The sequence below is a fragment of the Hemicordylus capensis genome, chromosome 5 (genome assembly GCF_027244095.1).
Source record: "Hemicordylus capensis ecotype Gifberg chromosome 5, rHemCap1.1.pri, whole genome shotgun sequence".
Taxonomy (NCBI): domain Eukaryota; kingdom Metazoa; phylum Chordata; class Lepidosauria; order Squamata; family Cordylidae; genus Hemicordylus; species Hemicordylus capensis.
In genome coordinates, this window is record NC_069661.1 from 112,329,955 (window position 1) to 112,345,034 (window position 15,080).

General features: G+C 44.9%; 1 protein-coding gene across 5 annotated transcripts in view; it reads right to left on the reverse strand.

Moving 5' to 3' along the window:
- Positions 1–15,080, reverse strand: part of RBPJ (recombination signal binding protein for immunoglobulin kappa J region) — a 147,420-nt gene that overhangs the window by 25,518 nt on the left and 106,822 nt on the right. For 4 of the 5 annotated variants that reach the window (XM_053255639.1, XM_053255640.1, XM_053255638.1 and 1 more), the window contains one exon: positions 3,124–3,162. Coding sequence is in view for 3 of the 5 variants with exons in the window: in XM_053255638.1 (XP_053111613.1) it covers positions 3,124–3,162 (39 nt within the window). In the remaining 2 variants the exon portion in view is untranslated. Of the gene's footprint in view, positions 1–3,023; positions 3,164–15,080 lie in introns of those variants that run through there. The other variant, XM_053255637.1, reaches the window with a different exon arrangement.

Here is a 15,080-nt window from a genome sequence, read left to right on the forward strand (position 1 = left end):
CTTTTCTAACTTGGTGCTAGGCCTCCTGAAGAGGTCAATATGAGGAACACATGGAATTTGTCTACAAGAAAGACTGTTTTAAGAACACAAGAAGCCAAACCAAAACAGAAGGGGTGTGTGTCTCAGAATTGATGGATGGGAGTCATTTTCTGTTTTGTGGTATCATTTAGTGCTTAACAGATTCACTTAAATTCTGGGAGGAGAATCGTTCAAGGTTCAAACTTCAATCAAGGTTCAACTTGACATCTGAAGCTGCCCAGTCTCTCATCCTGCACATTAGATTCAATCAGGTGATCAAGCCCTGATTCAGATGACTTCACTGCAAGGGGTTAGATCGGTGATAGCACTGCACTTGAAAGGTGTAGAACACTGATGAACGATAGATGGATGAACGAGATTCCCACTGTCCCTACCTACTATCTAGCAAAACCACAGCCAAGGGAACTGGCTTGGCAGAATCAGTGGGGAAAGAAGAGATTAAGCTTGACTCTAGTCTGTTAAGCTTGACTCTAGTCTGGCACTGTGAAGAGACATGAGGGGCGTAGAATAAGTGGGAGGCTCGCCCAGGCAGCTGGTGAAATACCACTACTCTTTTTTTTTTTTTCCACTTATCCAGTGAGGCGGGGGGGAGCCCCGAGGGGCTCTCGCTTCTGGTTCCAAGTGCCCAGCATGGGCCGGGCGCAACCCGCTCCGGGAACAGCGTCAAGTGGGGAGTTTGACTGGGGCGGTACACCTGTCAAACCTTAACGCAGGTATCCTAAGGCGAGCTCAGGGAGGACAGAAACCTCCCGTGGAGCAGAAGGGCAAAAGCTCGCTTGATCTTGATTTTCAGTATGAATACAGGCCGTGAAAGCGGGGCCTTACGATCCTTCTGACTTTTGGGGTTTTAAGCAGGAGGTGTAAGAAAAGTTACCACAGGGATAACTGGCTTGTGACAGCCAAGCGTTCATAGTGACGTTGCTTTTTGATCCTTCGATGTCGGCTCTTCTTATTACTGTGAAGCAGAATTCACCAAGCGTTGGATTGTTCACCCTACTAATAGGGAACGTGAGCTGGGTTTAGGCCGTCATGTGACAGGTTAATTTGACCCTACTGATGATGTGTTGTTGCAATAGTAATCCTGCTCAGTACGAGAGGAACCGCAGGTTCAGACATTTGGTGTATTTGCTTGGCTGAGGAGCAAATGAGGCGAAGCTACCATCTTTGGAATTATGACTAAACGCCTCTAAGTCAGAATCCCCCATAAACCTAACAATATTTTTGGTGAGGAGAGCTGGTCTTGTGGTAGGAAGCATGACTTGTCCCCTTAGCTAAGCAGGGTCTGCCCTGGTTCCATATAAATGAGAGACTTGATGTGTAAGCACTGTAAGAGATTACCCTTAGAGGATGGAGCCACTCTGGGAAGAGCAGAAGGTTTTAATTCCCTCCTCGGCTTCTCCAAGATAGGGCTGAGAGAGATTCCTGCCTGCAACCTTGGAGAAGCTGCTGCCAGTCTGTGAAGACAATACTGAGCTAGATAGACCAATGGTCTGACTCAGTATATGGCAGTTTCCTATGTTCCTACAATACTGAGCTAGATAGACCAATGGCCTGTCTCAGTATGTGGCAGCTTCCTATGTTCCTAACATAAACAAGTTCAGGGGGCTAAAATCAACAGTATATCCTGAAGAAAGGGAAAGGGAAATGAAAATATATCATTTGACTGCAACTAGACTGTTAAATAAAAATAAGAAAACCTCTACTTCACCTAATTGACATAACTGGGTTATTAAAGTCTGGGACACTATTTATGTTATCTAATTATATTAAGTGGCTGAAAGATGTTAGGATGGAAGATCAGATTTGTGCACAACTGGGGCTTATCTATATCATACTGGAATAGTAAGGCATCAGATAATATTCACCCATTTGGGGTTTTGGCATAATATCAAATGCTGTGCTCTGTCAAGCATTCAGAGTGTGAATCTTAAGGGTCACAGTAAGGAAGCTTAACTGGATATCAAATGGTGTTGGTTCTTGCCTTTGACTGAGTGAGGCATTTTATTTTTAATATTGTTTATAATATACTTTTAATTATTAATATATTCTTGATCAATTTTGTAAAATTCTAATATAACTTTATTTGTGTTTGTTTGTTTTTAAGGCAGGGCCCCTCAGCTTTGGAACTAAAGTTAAAGTAAAGTAAAGTGTGCTGTCAAGTCGATTTCGACTCCTGGCGACCACAGAACCCTGTGGTTTTCTTTGGTAGAATACAGGTGTTTACCATTGCCTCCTCCTGCGCAGTATGAGATTATGCCTTTCAGCATCTTCCTATATCGCTGCTGCCCAATATAGTACCAGTGGGGATTCGAACTGGCAACCTTCTGCTTGTTAGTCAAGCATTTCCCCGCTGGAACTACCTCCTTAAAATAGGAAGAGCAGCCTGTCTTGGACTATTTTCCATAGGGATTGCAATACTTAATTTTATAAAGTTCTTGCTTGATTTAGCAACTCATTGACATTTTGTTTTACAATTACTTTATTGCGCTGTTTTTAAATATGGCACATCTCTTTGATCATTGTACAAACAACCTAGAGATATAGGTTATAGGAGATATAGTATCTATAAGTAAACATTTTGACTTTTTGTTGAAAGCAAACTTACTAGACAATTCAGTGAGTGAATATCTTTATTCCATGGTTTGATTACCCTGATCACTTTTTTCTTTCTTGTAATATACACATCATTCTTGACTGCTAAACTTTATTATTTAGAAGGTGGCTTAAAATGAAAAATTACAGTCCATTTAGGCCTTGTTCACACAAACAGGAAATGAGATGAAAGAATTATCTGGCTTGTACCTCTTCAGATTACAGGTGGTGGATTGCACGATTAAATGCTTCCCCATGAAAGAGGTTCCCTGCACATATAAAATTAGCATATGAGGAAGACGACTAAACTAGAACTTTTATCTGGCACATCTAGTTTCCTATGTGAAGGGAGTTTTTCATAGGAAATAACATTCAACTACACAATCTCTCACCTGTAATACGAAGTGGTACAACCCAAGAATAGCTTTTCCATTTTATCTCGGGTTTTGCATGAACTAGGTCTTGGTTAACACCACAAGAGCCAAGTCTTACCTAGTGAGCCGTTTAGGTTGAGGTCGCTCACCAAATTTCCTGAAAACAAAACAAAAGAAATAATTTGTAACAAGTTTGAGCTTCAGTGTGCTAAGTATACAATTTTTAAGAACTCCTTGCAGTTCATTACTACTCTGCACTCTTATCTCCCTTTACTGAATATTTCCAAGACTTAACTTCTAAAACAGCAAAATACTTCTATTTTATAAGTCACACACACACACACACACACACACACACACACACACCCAAGAAATCTTTACCATTAAATTTTTGGCCAGACAGAAGACGATGTTTACCCTCCTATCTATAGCTAAGATTTGAGAGTATTATAGCAATAGCAATAGCACTTACATTTATATACCGCTCTATAGCTGGAAGCTCTCTAAGCGGTTTACAATGATTTAGCATATTGCCCCCAACATTCTGGGTACTCATTTTACCGACCTCGGAAGGATGGAAGGCTGAGTCAACCTTGAGCCCCTTGGTCAGGATCGAACTTGCAACCTTCTGGTTACAGGGCGGCAGTTTTACTACTGCGCCACCAGGGGCTCTAATGTGTTATCTACAACACACACACACACACACACAGTATATACACACATGGAATTTACCCAGCATTAAGAAAACATTAAGTTAGAAAAACCAAGTAGAGGGCATGAGAAATGAATGCTAGGATTTGCTTCATTCAGTAAGCAAACACCTGAGTCTTAGTTCAGGCATTCTCAGTCTCAACACTGTACCCAGAAAGAGTGCCAGGCCCATTTCCCCCATGCTTTTAAAACCACAGACTCCACTTTCCATGGACACTGGAGGTGAGATCCTCCCCATGATTCTCTCTCACTACAGTTATTGGTGTGCACGGAACTGAAGGCGGCCAGTTCGAAGGTGTAGCAGGGGGTTACCTCTAAGCACCGGGGAGGGTGCTCGTACCTCCACCCCCCACCGCCACTACGTTTCCACCACCGGTGCTATGATTTATAACTGTCCCACAAAGCAGCAGTGTACCTCCTTGTTGCCCCAGTGCATGTCAGACCAGAAGTACCTGGTGCACATGCGCAACATGCACATGCGATCCGACGCGTACACCAGGGCAGCAAGGAGATGTGCTACCAGCCTGTGGGACCCTTTTAAATCACAGCGCCAGTGCTGGAAACACCGGGGGGGGAGCACCCTCCCCGGTCCTTATAAGGTAACCCCCCACCTTCAAACTGTCCGAACCCCCAGACTTTTGGTCTAGTTTGGAGGTCTGTAAAAGAGCCTCCGAACCAGTTCATGCACATCCCTAACGACAGTGTCTGTCCCTGTAGAGAGTTGCATCTATGGAGGACGGGATGTGGTGTGGCTAAAGAGCATATTGATAAGAGAGGGAGGCTTGCTGGTACACTCCCATTGACACTATACCTGGGTATGGTGTACCCAGAAAAAAGGATGCCTCAACAGCACTTCTGTCTCCATGTTAATTCAAATGGACAGTTCTTCTGTGCTTGAGGGATGTCTCCCAACCAGAAGTCCCTAAATGCTTAAGAGATGGCTCTCATGGGCACATCTGTGGACATGAAATGTGGGGCACATTGAAGGAACAGCACTGTAACGCAGCAGAGGGCTCAGTCTAAGCAACGTGACAGCTGGACCCAGGTATCTTCACACCAGGACAACTCACAAGTGGAGGACGTGGCTTCACAGCACTCACAAGGGAATAATGGGAGGATATACTGTAAATTGTAGGTACAGTTGAATCAGGTTATCTAGGGAGCCAATGGCTTCCTGCTGCCTCAGGCTTGACTGCCAAGTCTCTTGCAATCTAGAACTGGTGCTGTCCTGAAACCTAGCCTAGTCCAGCCCTACCAGTGCTGCATCCTTTTTGGACCCTGACTGCCTATGTTGGACTGTATCACTTACCCCTTGGTCCTTCAGACCTATGTTGCCATCTTAAGGACAACCTCTTACCTATCATGAACTAAGCCATCTGCCTCTAGCCCTATAGATAGCTGTTTCTAGAACTTCACCTGAAACTGACAATATTTGCAAAATGTGATCACAGAAAGAAGGCCTCCTCTGCAGTGTACAAACTACTAATGCGGGTCATCATCTTGTCACATGGGATATACACATACGCTCAATGCAATTGGAGATGGTAGTTATAAGAAAGAATGCATATTTGCATCAGCCCTTAGATTCACTCAGAGGAAAGTATGAAAATGGGTAGATGGAAGGAATGCATGAAGGGCAAGATCAGGAAATCATCAGACCAACCCTAGCAGATGGTTCACAGAAATATCATTCCATAAGAACCCTGCTGGATCAGGCCCAAGCCCCATCTAGTCCAGCATCCTGTTTCACACAGAGGCCCACCAGATGCCACTGGAAGCATACAGGCAGGAGTTGAAAGCATGCCCTCTCTCCTGCTATTACTCCCCTGCAGATGGTACTCAGAGGCATTGTGCCTTTGAGGCTGGAGGTGGCCTATAGCCCTCCAACTAGTAGAAACTGATAGACCTCTCCTCCATAAAGTTATCCAAACCCCTCTTAAAGCCATCCAGGTTGTTGGCTGTCAACACATCTTGTGGCAGAGAATTCCACAAGTTGATTATGTGTTGTGTGAAAAAGTACTTCCATTTGCTGGTTCTAAATTTCCTGGCAATCAATTTCATGGGATAACCCCTGGCTCTAATGTTATGTGAGAGGGAAAAGAATTCCTCTCTATCCACGTTCTCTACACCGTGCATGATTTTATAAACCTCTATCATGTCTCCCTGCAGTCATCTTTTTTTCTAAACTAAATAGCCCCAGGTGTTGTAGCCTTGCCTCATAAGAAAGGTGCTCTAGGTTGGTTGCCCTCTTCTGCACCTTTTCCAGTTCTACAATGTCCTTTTTTAGATGTGGTGACCAGAATTGTACACAGTACACCAGGTATGGCCGCACCATAGTTTTGTATAAGGGCATTATAATATTAGCCATTTTATTTTCAGTCCCCTTCCTAATGATCCCCAGCATGGAACTGGCCTTTTTCACAGCTCAAATCCCATCAGAGTATGCTTGAAGTTGGGGTTTTTCATCCCAATGTGCATCACTTTACACTTGCCAGCACTGAACCGCATTTGCCATTTTGTCGCCCACTCCCCCAGTTTGGAGAGATCCTTTTGGAGCTCCTCACAATCTGTTTTGGATTTCACTACCCGAAAGAGTTTGGTATCATCTGCAAATCTGGCCACCTTGCTGCTTACCCCTACTTCTAGTTCATTTATGAATAAATTAAAAAGCACTGGTCCCAGTACAGATCCCTGGAGGACACCACTTCTTATTTCCCTCCATTGTGAAAACTCTCCATTTATCCCTACCCTCTATTTCCTGTCTTTCAACCAGGGTCGATGGCACACACACATCACACACCAGGTCCTGGGTGCCACTCAGGATTACGTCCAAGATCGCCTTCTCTCTGGTTGGTTCCAAGACCAACTGTTCTAGGGCACAGTCATTCAGCATATCTAGAAATTTGACCTCTTTGTCATTACCTGACTGTGAGTTTACACAGTCTATGTGTGGGTAATTGAAGACACCCATTATTACTGCCCTGCCTCTCCTTGATGCTTCCCTGATTTCCTCCTGCAACTCTCAGTCACTATCAGCGTTTTGATCCGGAGAGTGATAGCACACACCCCTAGCACATTTCCTTGCAAGCCTTGTATTGTCACCCACAAGGTTTCTGTGGAGGACTCTGGTCCACCTAGGTTTTCTACCTTGTTAGATTCTACCCCTTCTTTAACATACAGTGCTACTCCACCTCCAAGGCACCCCTCCCTGTCCTTGCTAGAGTTTATATCCAGGGAAAACCATGTCCCACTGGTTCTCACTGTTCCACCATGTTTCTGTTATGCCTACTACCGTATATCTATTTCTGTGTTAGCAATCAATTACTCCAGCTCACCCATCTTGGCTTGGAGGCTTCTGGCATTGGCATATAAGCACCTATATGCTGAATCTCTTGCCTGGTGTATGCTATCTTTCTTTTGACTCTTTGACCAGCTGGCACAGGCTTCTGTCTGCTCTTTATACGGTTCTGATCTGTCACCTTCTGCTTTATCTGAATCCCTTGCCTCCTCACACTTTAAAGGATGGCATTTGCCGAAATGGATACTGTCCAGTTCCTGTCGGCTATTCCCCAGGCATCATTTTCAAAGCTGTTCTGCAACCTTTTTGATTTTAAGCACCAGTAGTCTGGTTCCATCTTGGTTCAAGTGCAGCCCCTCCCTTTTGTACAGACCTTGCTTGCCCTCAAATGTATCCCAGTGCCTAACAAATCTAAACCCTTCCTCCCGGCACCAACGTCTCATCCACGCATTGAAACCCCTCAGCTCTGTCTGTCATGGAACAGGTAGCATTTCTAAGAACGCTACCTTAGGGGCCCATTAGGGGTCAATTTCCCCACACTGTTGGTACTGACGTGTACCACAACAGCTGTCTCCTCCCCAGCACTGCCTAACAGCCTATCTAGACACTACGTGATGTCTACAACCTTCGCACCAGGCAGGCAAGTCACTGTGCAGTCAACATGCGCGTCACAAACCCATCTCTCTATACCTCTAATGATCGAACCACCCTCTACAAGGAGGCCCCCACCCCCCCAGAGGAGTATCCCCCGTGCGAAAGGATATATAGGCTCATCTTCCACGGAAGGGGTCCCTCCAGTATTATATTATACCTTACAAAGATGTGGTGTTGTAGCATTATCCTGTTACCTGAGCACAAGTCTTAAAAATCAAAGTGCATAACCCAGACACACTGGGCAGGATGCAGACTATTAGTAATGACTCAGCACCACTGAAATAAATGGAACACGTTAGTCATGACTAACTTAAATCCCATAAATTTCAATGGGACTTAGCTATGACTTTAGTCTGGAACCTGCACTTTGCTCCCAGTTCCCTGTAACAGGGATTCCCAAATGTTGACCACAACTCCCAGAATCCCCAAGCAAAAGCCATTGCCAGGATAACTTCACAGACAGGAGGAGAAAGGGGTACCAGGAACTGGAATTTCTGCTTTCTTGGTTATTTCAGCAGAGGTGGTCTGATCTAGGCAGTGGAAGAAACGATGTTGCTCCAGGAGAAACATAATGCCAGCATCTCCTCAGTCACGACACACAGCACAAACACAACATACTCCCCATACACACTGGAAGAAAGGATCTGGGTGGGAATGCTTCTAAAGAATTCTGTTACTGTTAACAAAATGGCTAGTATGTTATCCTGATTTTGCTGAACTGTCCAGCTTTCTGGCATTTGACAACTGATGATTCCAGAAGTGTCTATGATGGGTCACCTTAAAAAGCACTGTCCAAAGCTTCTGAAATTAGGTATCATGGCTAGAATATAGCAGCAGAGGCGATACCTTTGTGATTCAATTAACTCCCCAGTGTTGGCAGTTAAAATAGGCCTATGGAGTTTTATATGAATAAGAACAACTCTGAAAGATAAAATGAAGAGTTGGATTTTGCATTTAGATGCAAACTAGTGTCTTTTTTTAAAAAGTGAGGAAGCCAACATCAGAAAGTTAGGCTCTTCAAAATGCATCTGAGTGTAAGCTCCAAAAACGAGACAGCAAACTCAAGCACAATACTGGAAAGACTCCTTTGTCATTTTTAAACTTTTTATGACGATACTGTAAATTCTTTGATACTCTTTGTATACTCCCCCACAACCAACTTCAAAAATTAACAATTCCTAGGGCTTCAGAATTCACACCACCATACATAAATGTTAACTACTGGCCAGTTCACATCAGCTCCTGAAAGTCAGGTGCTACACATGACTTTACTAGCAAGGCATAGGGATGCTTCTCAAGATTGTGCACCCTGATCCTGCATGTAATGCAGCGTGGGCATTCACAAATACATACAAGTCACAGGACAAGGGAGTTCATCTCACAGTGAGGCAGATGGACATAGACACCTATGTCACCTGTGTGTGCGCTAGTGCACACATGTGCAAAATGGATCCCCATTTCCCACAGTGTATAGAGCCTACATACCATAATCCAGTACAGGGTGGATTTGATTTAAATCAAACTGATTTAAATCACGATTTAAATCACGATTTAAATCACTAGCAGGGTGGATAAAAATAAAAAAAATCCGATTTAAATCAAAAAAATCCGATTTAAATTAAAAAAAATCAGATTTTTTTGATTTAAATAGGATTTTTTTTTATTTTTATCCACCCTGCTAGTGATTTAAATCGTGATTTAAATCAGTTTGATTTAAATCAAATCCACCCTGATCCAGTATAAGCGAGTCCTATTTATCACCACATTTCAAGCATCACAAAATAATGCTATTTGTACCCAAGAACAGAATAATTTTTATAGATTAAGGTAATAAATTAGTACTTGATAATGCCTCAGACTGATCATCTGATCGTTACCTTAACTGCCTTAATTTCAGAAAACTGACCCAATCACTCCCTGGCATCTAGGCTGACCTCCTACCTTAACTCAGCTATATTACTTGTTCACAGGATTTGAACTGTACCTTCTGTGTAACTTTTGCACTTTTCATGTGCAGCTACCATAAACGTAAGGTAGGGAAGTCATTTTTCCCCTTCAAAAATAAACATAAATTTGTCCTGATGAAGGTTTCAGAGAAGCTACAATCACACCAGGGATATGTTCTCCTGTGTCACTTAATGTTTTGAAGGAAACAAATGATGGACCAATTGGGTTGGTTAGAGACCATGAGTAGGCTGCTAGAGATATGCATGGGAGAGCAGCAAGGATACAATCTGTAGAAAAGTTTTGAGAAACTGCTAGAGCTATAAAAAGAACAAATTGTGCCAATAGACACTGTGGTTTTGGACTCTTCAAGGCTTTGACAAACCCTATACTAGTAAGTTTTAACATCAAAATGCCTGCTCAAAATTTTAAAATGCTGTTTTGGACTCTTGTACAGGCATCAGTGCAATTCACATGTTTTTAAGTGATTCCGGACAACATGTTATGATTAGTCTATATATCTGTCTGTGGACTAATTTTCACATGTTGCCTGGAAGCATCTAAAAACATGTGAATTGCACTAAACCCTATGCAGGAGGCCAAAACAACATTTAAAATCCTAAAGTAATTCAGATTGTGAAATAAATCACAATTTAAGATTGTACTGTCAGGGACAATTTAAGATCAGTGTCTTCTTGTAAGGTAATGAGAGCAATACAAGCAGATTCTCAAACTGAAAGGAACATTGGTCTTACCGTGAAGGGTTCTTTTTCCTGGTGGTAGGAGAGCCTCAGAACGGGTTAAGGAGTGCGCATGCTCGAGACAGGACTGGACACGTGACTTCTTTGTGGGCGTAGCTGCCCTCCAGTTCCAGGATGTTGAGCGAGGACCGTATAAGTCTAAGTAGGAGAGCTCTGCAAACTGTTAGAAGGATGTAACTACAGGAAAGAAACACATATAACCGTAGAAACAGTAACAGTAATAGTAATAACAGTGAATGACAGCAGGAGTAGTGCTAGGTAGCCCTGAGAGCCGTCTGCGTAACCCCTAAACTTAGATCCCACCCGAAGAAGGCTAAGCATCCGGGCGGGGCTGAGGCTCTCCTACCACCAGGAAAAAGAACCCTTCACGGTAAGACCAATGTTCCTTTTTCCCCGGTGGTAGGAGAGCCTCAGAACGGGACATGCCCAAGCTAAGAACACATTCCCGGGTGGGAAGGATGCTTTTATAAGACCTGTTGTAGAACTGTGCGACCAAAGGCCGCTTGAAGGTCATTAAACTCAGAAATTTTGTAATGTTTAATAAAAGGTGAGGCCGAAACCCATGTGGCGGCCCTGCAAATTTCTGATAACGGAACATGGGCAGAAAAGGCCGCAGAGGTTGCGGCACTTCTGGTTGAGTGTGCGGTCACCCCTCCTGGTGGGGTCAGGTGTAGCGAGGAATAAGCAAGTTTAATGCAAGCCCGTATCCAACCCGCTAGGGTAGAGCCTGACACCTTGTGCCCTATGGTGCGGGGGTAAAAGGACACGAACAGAGCGTCAGATTTTCGAATCTCCCTTGTCCTTTTTAAATAAATACGCAATGCCCTACGGACATCTAATTTGTGCCATAATTTCTCCTTCCGATGTGACGGGGAAGGACAAAATGACGGTAAAATAATAACTTGGGATCTGTGGAATATGGAATTGATTTTAGGGAGGAACGTCTCGTCCACCCTTAGAATCACCGCATCGTCTTGGAAAGTGCAAAATTCCTTCCTTGCTGACAAGGCACCTAATTCGGACACCCTGCGCGCCGATGTGATAGCCACCAAAAACAGGACTTTGTAGGATAGGACCTTCAATGGTATAGACGCCATGGGTTCGAAAGGTGGTTTGGTGAGTGCATTGAGCACCTTGTTGAGATTCCACGTGGGGAACCGTTTGATTGTCGGTGGAGCGAGATTTGTGGCCCCTCGTAGGAACTTTGTGATGTGTGGATGAAGAGTGTTTTGATTTCCAGAATTAAGGTCCAGGATCGAGGCCAGGGCCGAGACCTGTCGTCTTAGGGTTGCAGGGCGTAGATGGAGTCTCAATCCGTCCTGAAGGAACCGCAGCACCTCAGGAACCCCGGCCTGTAACGGAGCCACCTGCTTCTTAGTCGTCCATCTAAGGAACGCTGCCCACGTAGACTGATAAATACGCTGGGTGGATGACCGTCTGGCTGCCATTAAGGTGTCTAGGACAGGTCCTGAATAACCCAGAGACGCTAATTTCGAGCGTTCAATCTCCAGGCGCAGAGTTTGAACCATTCGGGTTCCGGGTGGAGTATGGGGCCCTGATGGAGGAGATCCCGGCGGCTTGGTAGGAACCATGGAGTCCCGACGGCTAACTCGACAACCGTGGAGAACCAGGGGCGTCTGGGCCAATGAGGCACAACGAGTATGAGATGCGCTTTTTCCTGAATCGCTTTCCTGAGGACCTTCATGATTATAGGTATTGGAGGGAAGGCGTACATTAGTCCCCTTGGCCAGGGGGACAGAAGGGCATCCGTTCCCTCTGCTAGATGGGATTGAAATCTGGTGAAGTACCTCTGGACTTGATGATTGTTGTCTGAAGCGAATAGATCCACCCCTGGTTGCCCGAGGCGGTGTGCTATCTGTGCAAATACCTGCGGGTTGAGGGACCATTCCCCTGGATCCAGTGCTCTGCGACTGAGCCAGTCCGCTACGTGGTTCTCTTCCCCTTTCAGATACTCTGCTGAGAGGGAGAGTAGGTTGACTTCCGCCCAACTGAACAGAAGATTCGATTCTTCCATCAACGTTCGGGATCTGGTGCCCCCCTGGTGGTTGATGTGAGCTTTTACAGTCACATTGTCCGTTCGTATGAGAACGTGTTGTTGAACGAGGAGATCCTGGAATTTGAGAAGAGCCAAGCGGGCTGCTCTTAGCTCCAGCCAATTGATGGGACGTCGAGCCTCTGCCGGCGACCATGCTCCTTGTGTGAACCGATCCTGACAGTGTGCTCCCCACCCGGAGAGGCTGGCGTCTGTTGTCAGAATTATCCTTCTCGGGTTCTCTAGTAAGTGACCCTTTGATATGGTTGGGGAGAACCACCAATCTAAAGATCTCCGTACGTGACGTGGAATCCTGATGATCGTCTTTGTTCCCGCCATTATCTGATCTTGCCATGGGAGGATCAGCCACTGAAGGGGTCGGGAATGCCACCTGGCCCATGGTGTGCAGGACAGGCAAGCCATCATAGCCCCGAGCGCCTGAGACAGCGTCATGACATCTAACTCCCTCTTGGTCAAGAGAGGCCGCAATTGTTGTTTTAACCGATCCTTTCTTTCTTGTGACAGGGAAATTGTCCCCTGAGCTGTGTCGAACAGGGCTCCCAAGTGCACTAATCGTTGTGTAGGCACCAGGTGGCTCTTCTGGATGTTGACAACGAAGCCATGCGCCTCGAGGGTCTGAAGGGTGGTCGAGGTGTCGAAGGTGGCTTGAGTCCTTGATCTGGCTCTCACGAGCAAGTCGTCGAGGTACGGGTGTATATGTACCCCCCTTAGGCGCAGGTGCGAGACCAGAGACACCATGACTTTGGTGAAGACTCTCGGAGCCGACGAGAGGCCGAACGGCAGGGCCCGGTATTGAAAGTGGTTTCCATTGTACGCGAACCTGAGGTACTGCCGTGACTGCTCGCAAATAGGAATATGCAGATACGCCTCGGACAGATCTATAGCTGCTAAGTAATCCCCTGGTTGGATGGCTTCTTTGATTGTAACGAGGGACTCCATCCGAAAGCTTTTCTTTGCAACGTACTGATTGAGCGCTTTCAAATCCAAAACAGCTCGCCAGGAACCATCTTTTTTCGGCACGAGGAACAGGATGGAGTAAGTGCCGTGTAAAAGTTGCGAAGGAGGAGTCAGCAGAACAAATAAAAACACGAGGATAAAGACCGGAGGATCAAGAAATAGACAGAAGACAAGCGGAAAGATAAGGGAGATTTCTAACCGACCAGCACAGTAGCGAAATACTCAGAGCTCTTCCTACAGCAGTCTTGTCCCGAGCGAGACAGAACTGGAACTGGAGGGCAGCTACGCCCACAAAGAAGTCACGTGTCCAGTCCTGTCTCGAGCATGCGCACTCCTTAACCCGTTCTGAGGCTCTCCTACCACCGGGGAAAAAGAAGATGCTTTAACAGCATTGTGTAAGTTACTAAGTCTTTAAGCAGAGATCTACAAATTTAGGCTAAGCTCATTATTTGTGGGGTCACCACCAATTCGCTCTCTTCCCTCAGATCCTTTTCCGGTACATAGAGAAGCAGTCTTTTGTCATGTGCACTGGGATATGGAGATGGTAAAAACAGTGGGAGCCCTCTTCTATTGTTCAGAATGAATTCTTGCTCTTTCTTACGTTCTCAAAAATGGCAGTCAAAATGAGACCTCTGGGGAGGTGAGCTGTGTGTCCGGCACACCAGCAAGCTGTGTGTCCGGCACCACCAGCAAGCTGGCAAGACAGACACCTGTCTTTAAGATTAGGTAATGCTATTAGCATGAGCTCTCCCAGACAGCAGGCTTTACTGAGGGTTTACTGAGAGTTCAAAGTTGCCCCCCCTTAAAAAAAAAACCTGAAACAAAAAGTGCATTTTTTTAACCCTGAATATAAATTGGACTCTTAACGCACAATGAAAAACCTGAATTGTGTGTGAAGTGCTCCCCGACAGCTCGCAGTTACTTCGGGATAAATTTGACAGATATGTGAACAGACACCTCCATTCCAGAGGAGCTGCGAACTAAAATCCGGGTGTGAAAAACTTCCAGGTAGCTGCTCCCCAGAGGACCAATACATAAACGTCATCTCTTACCCATATGTATTACATGTTAGTCAAATCAGTCAGGTCTCCACAACTTGTGACCCACCAAGCAAAACAAACTCCACAGTATGTATTATGGTCTTCCAGGTACTTTATACCTCTGTTATTTTAGTCCCAGAAGACACCAAACACAGGAGATCTATTTACCACCAGGTCACCATACAAGGCAGGAGGGCTTTGTTCAGTTTGATGTGTCAGACATTACGTCGGCTTGAGATTTTGTTTCCTGGACTGAAAAACAACATCTAAACCAACCATTTGAAACATGTTTTGAAATTACTAAAAATTTTTAGAATAAATTTCCAAAAAACAATTCCACATAAACTGCTTAAATGAGACAAGTCTTACATACAAGGGCTCCAGGACAAGCGAAGAGCCAAAAAAAAAAAAAGGGGGGGGGTGTCATTTAAATAATCTGAGAAATCTTTATGAAGAGCCAGAAATGGAATCCGTATTTCCCAGTGTTCCAGACTAGTTAGTTTTAACAAAAGACTATTCTTTAGTGCAAAACCATCCTGGTGCAATGGACAGAATGTTTAACAATGAGACGAGGATGATGTAAGGATAGAACAGGGGGATATGGGAACCCAACATACACTGCCCTAAGCTCCTTAG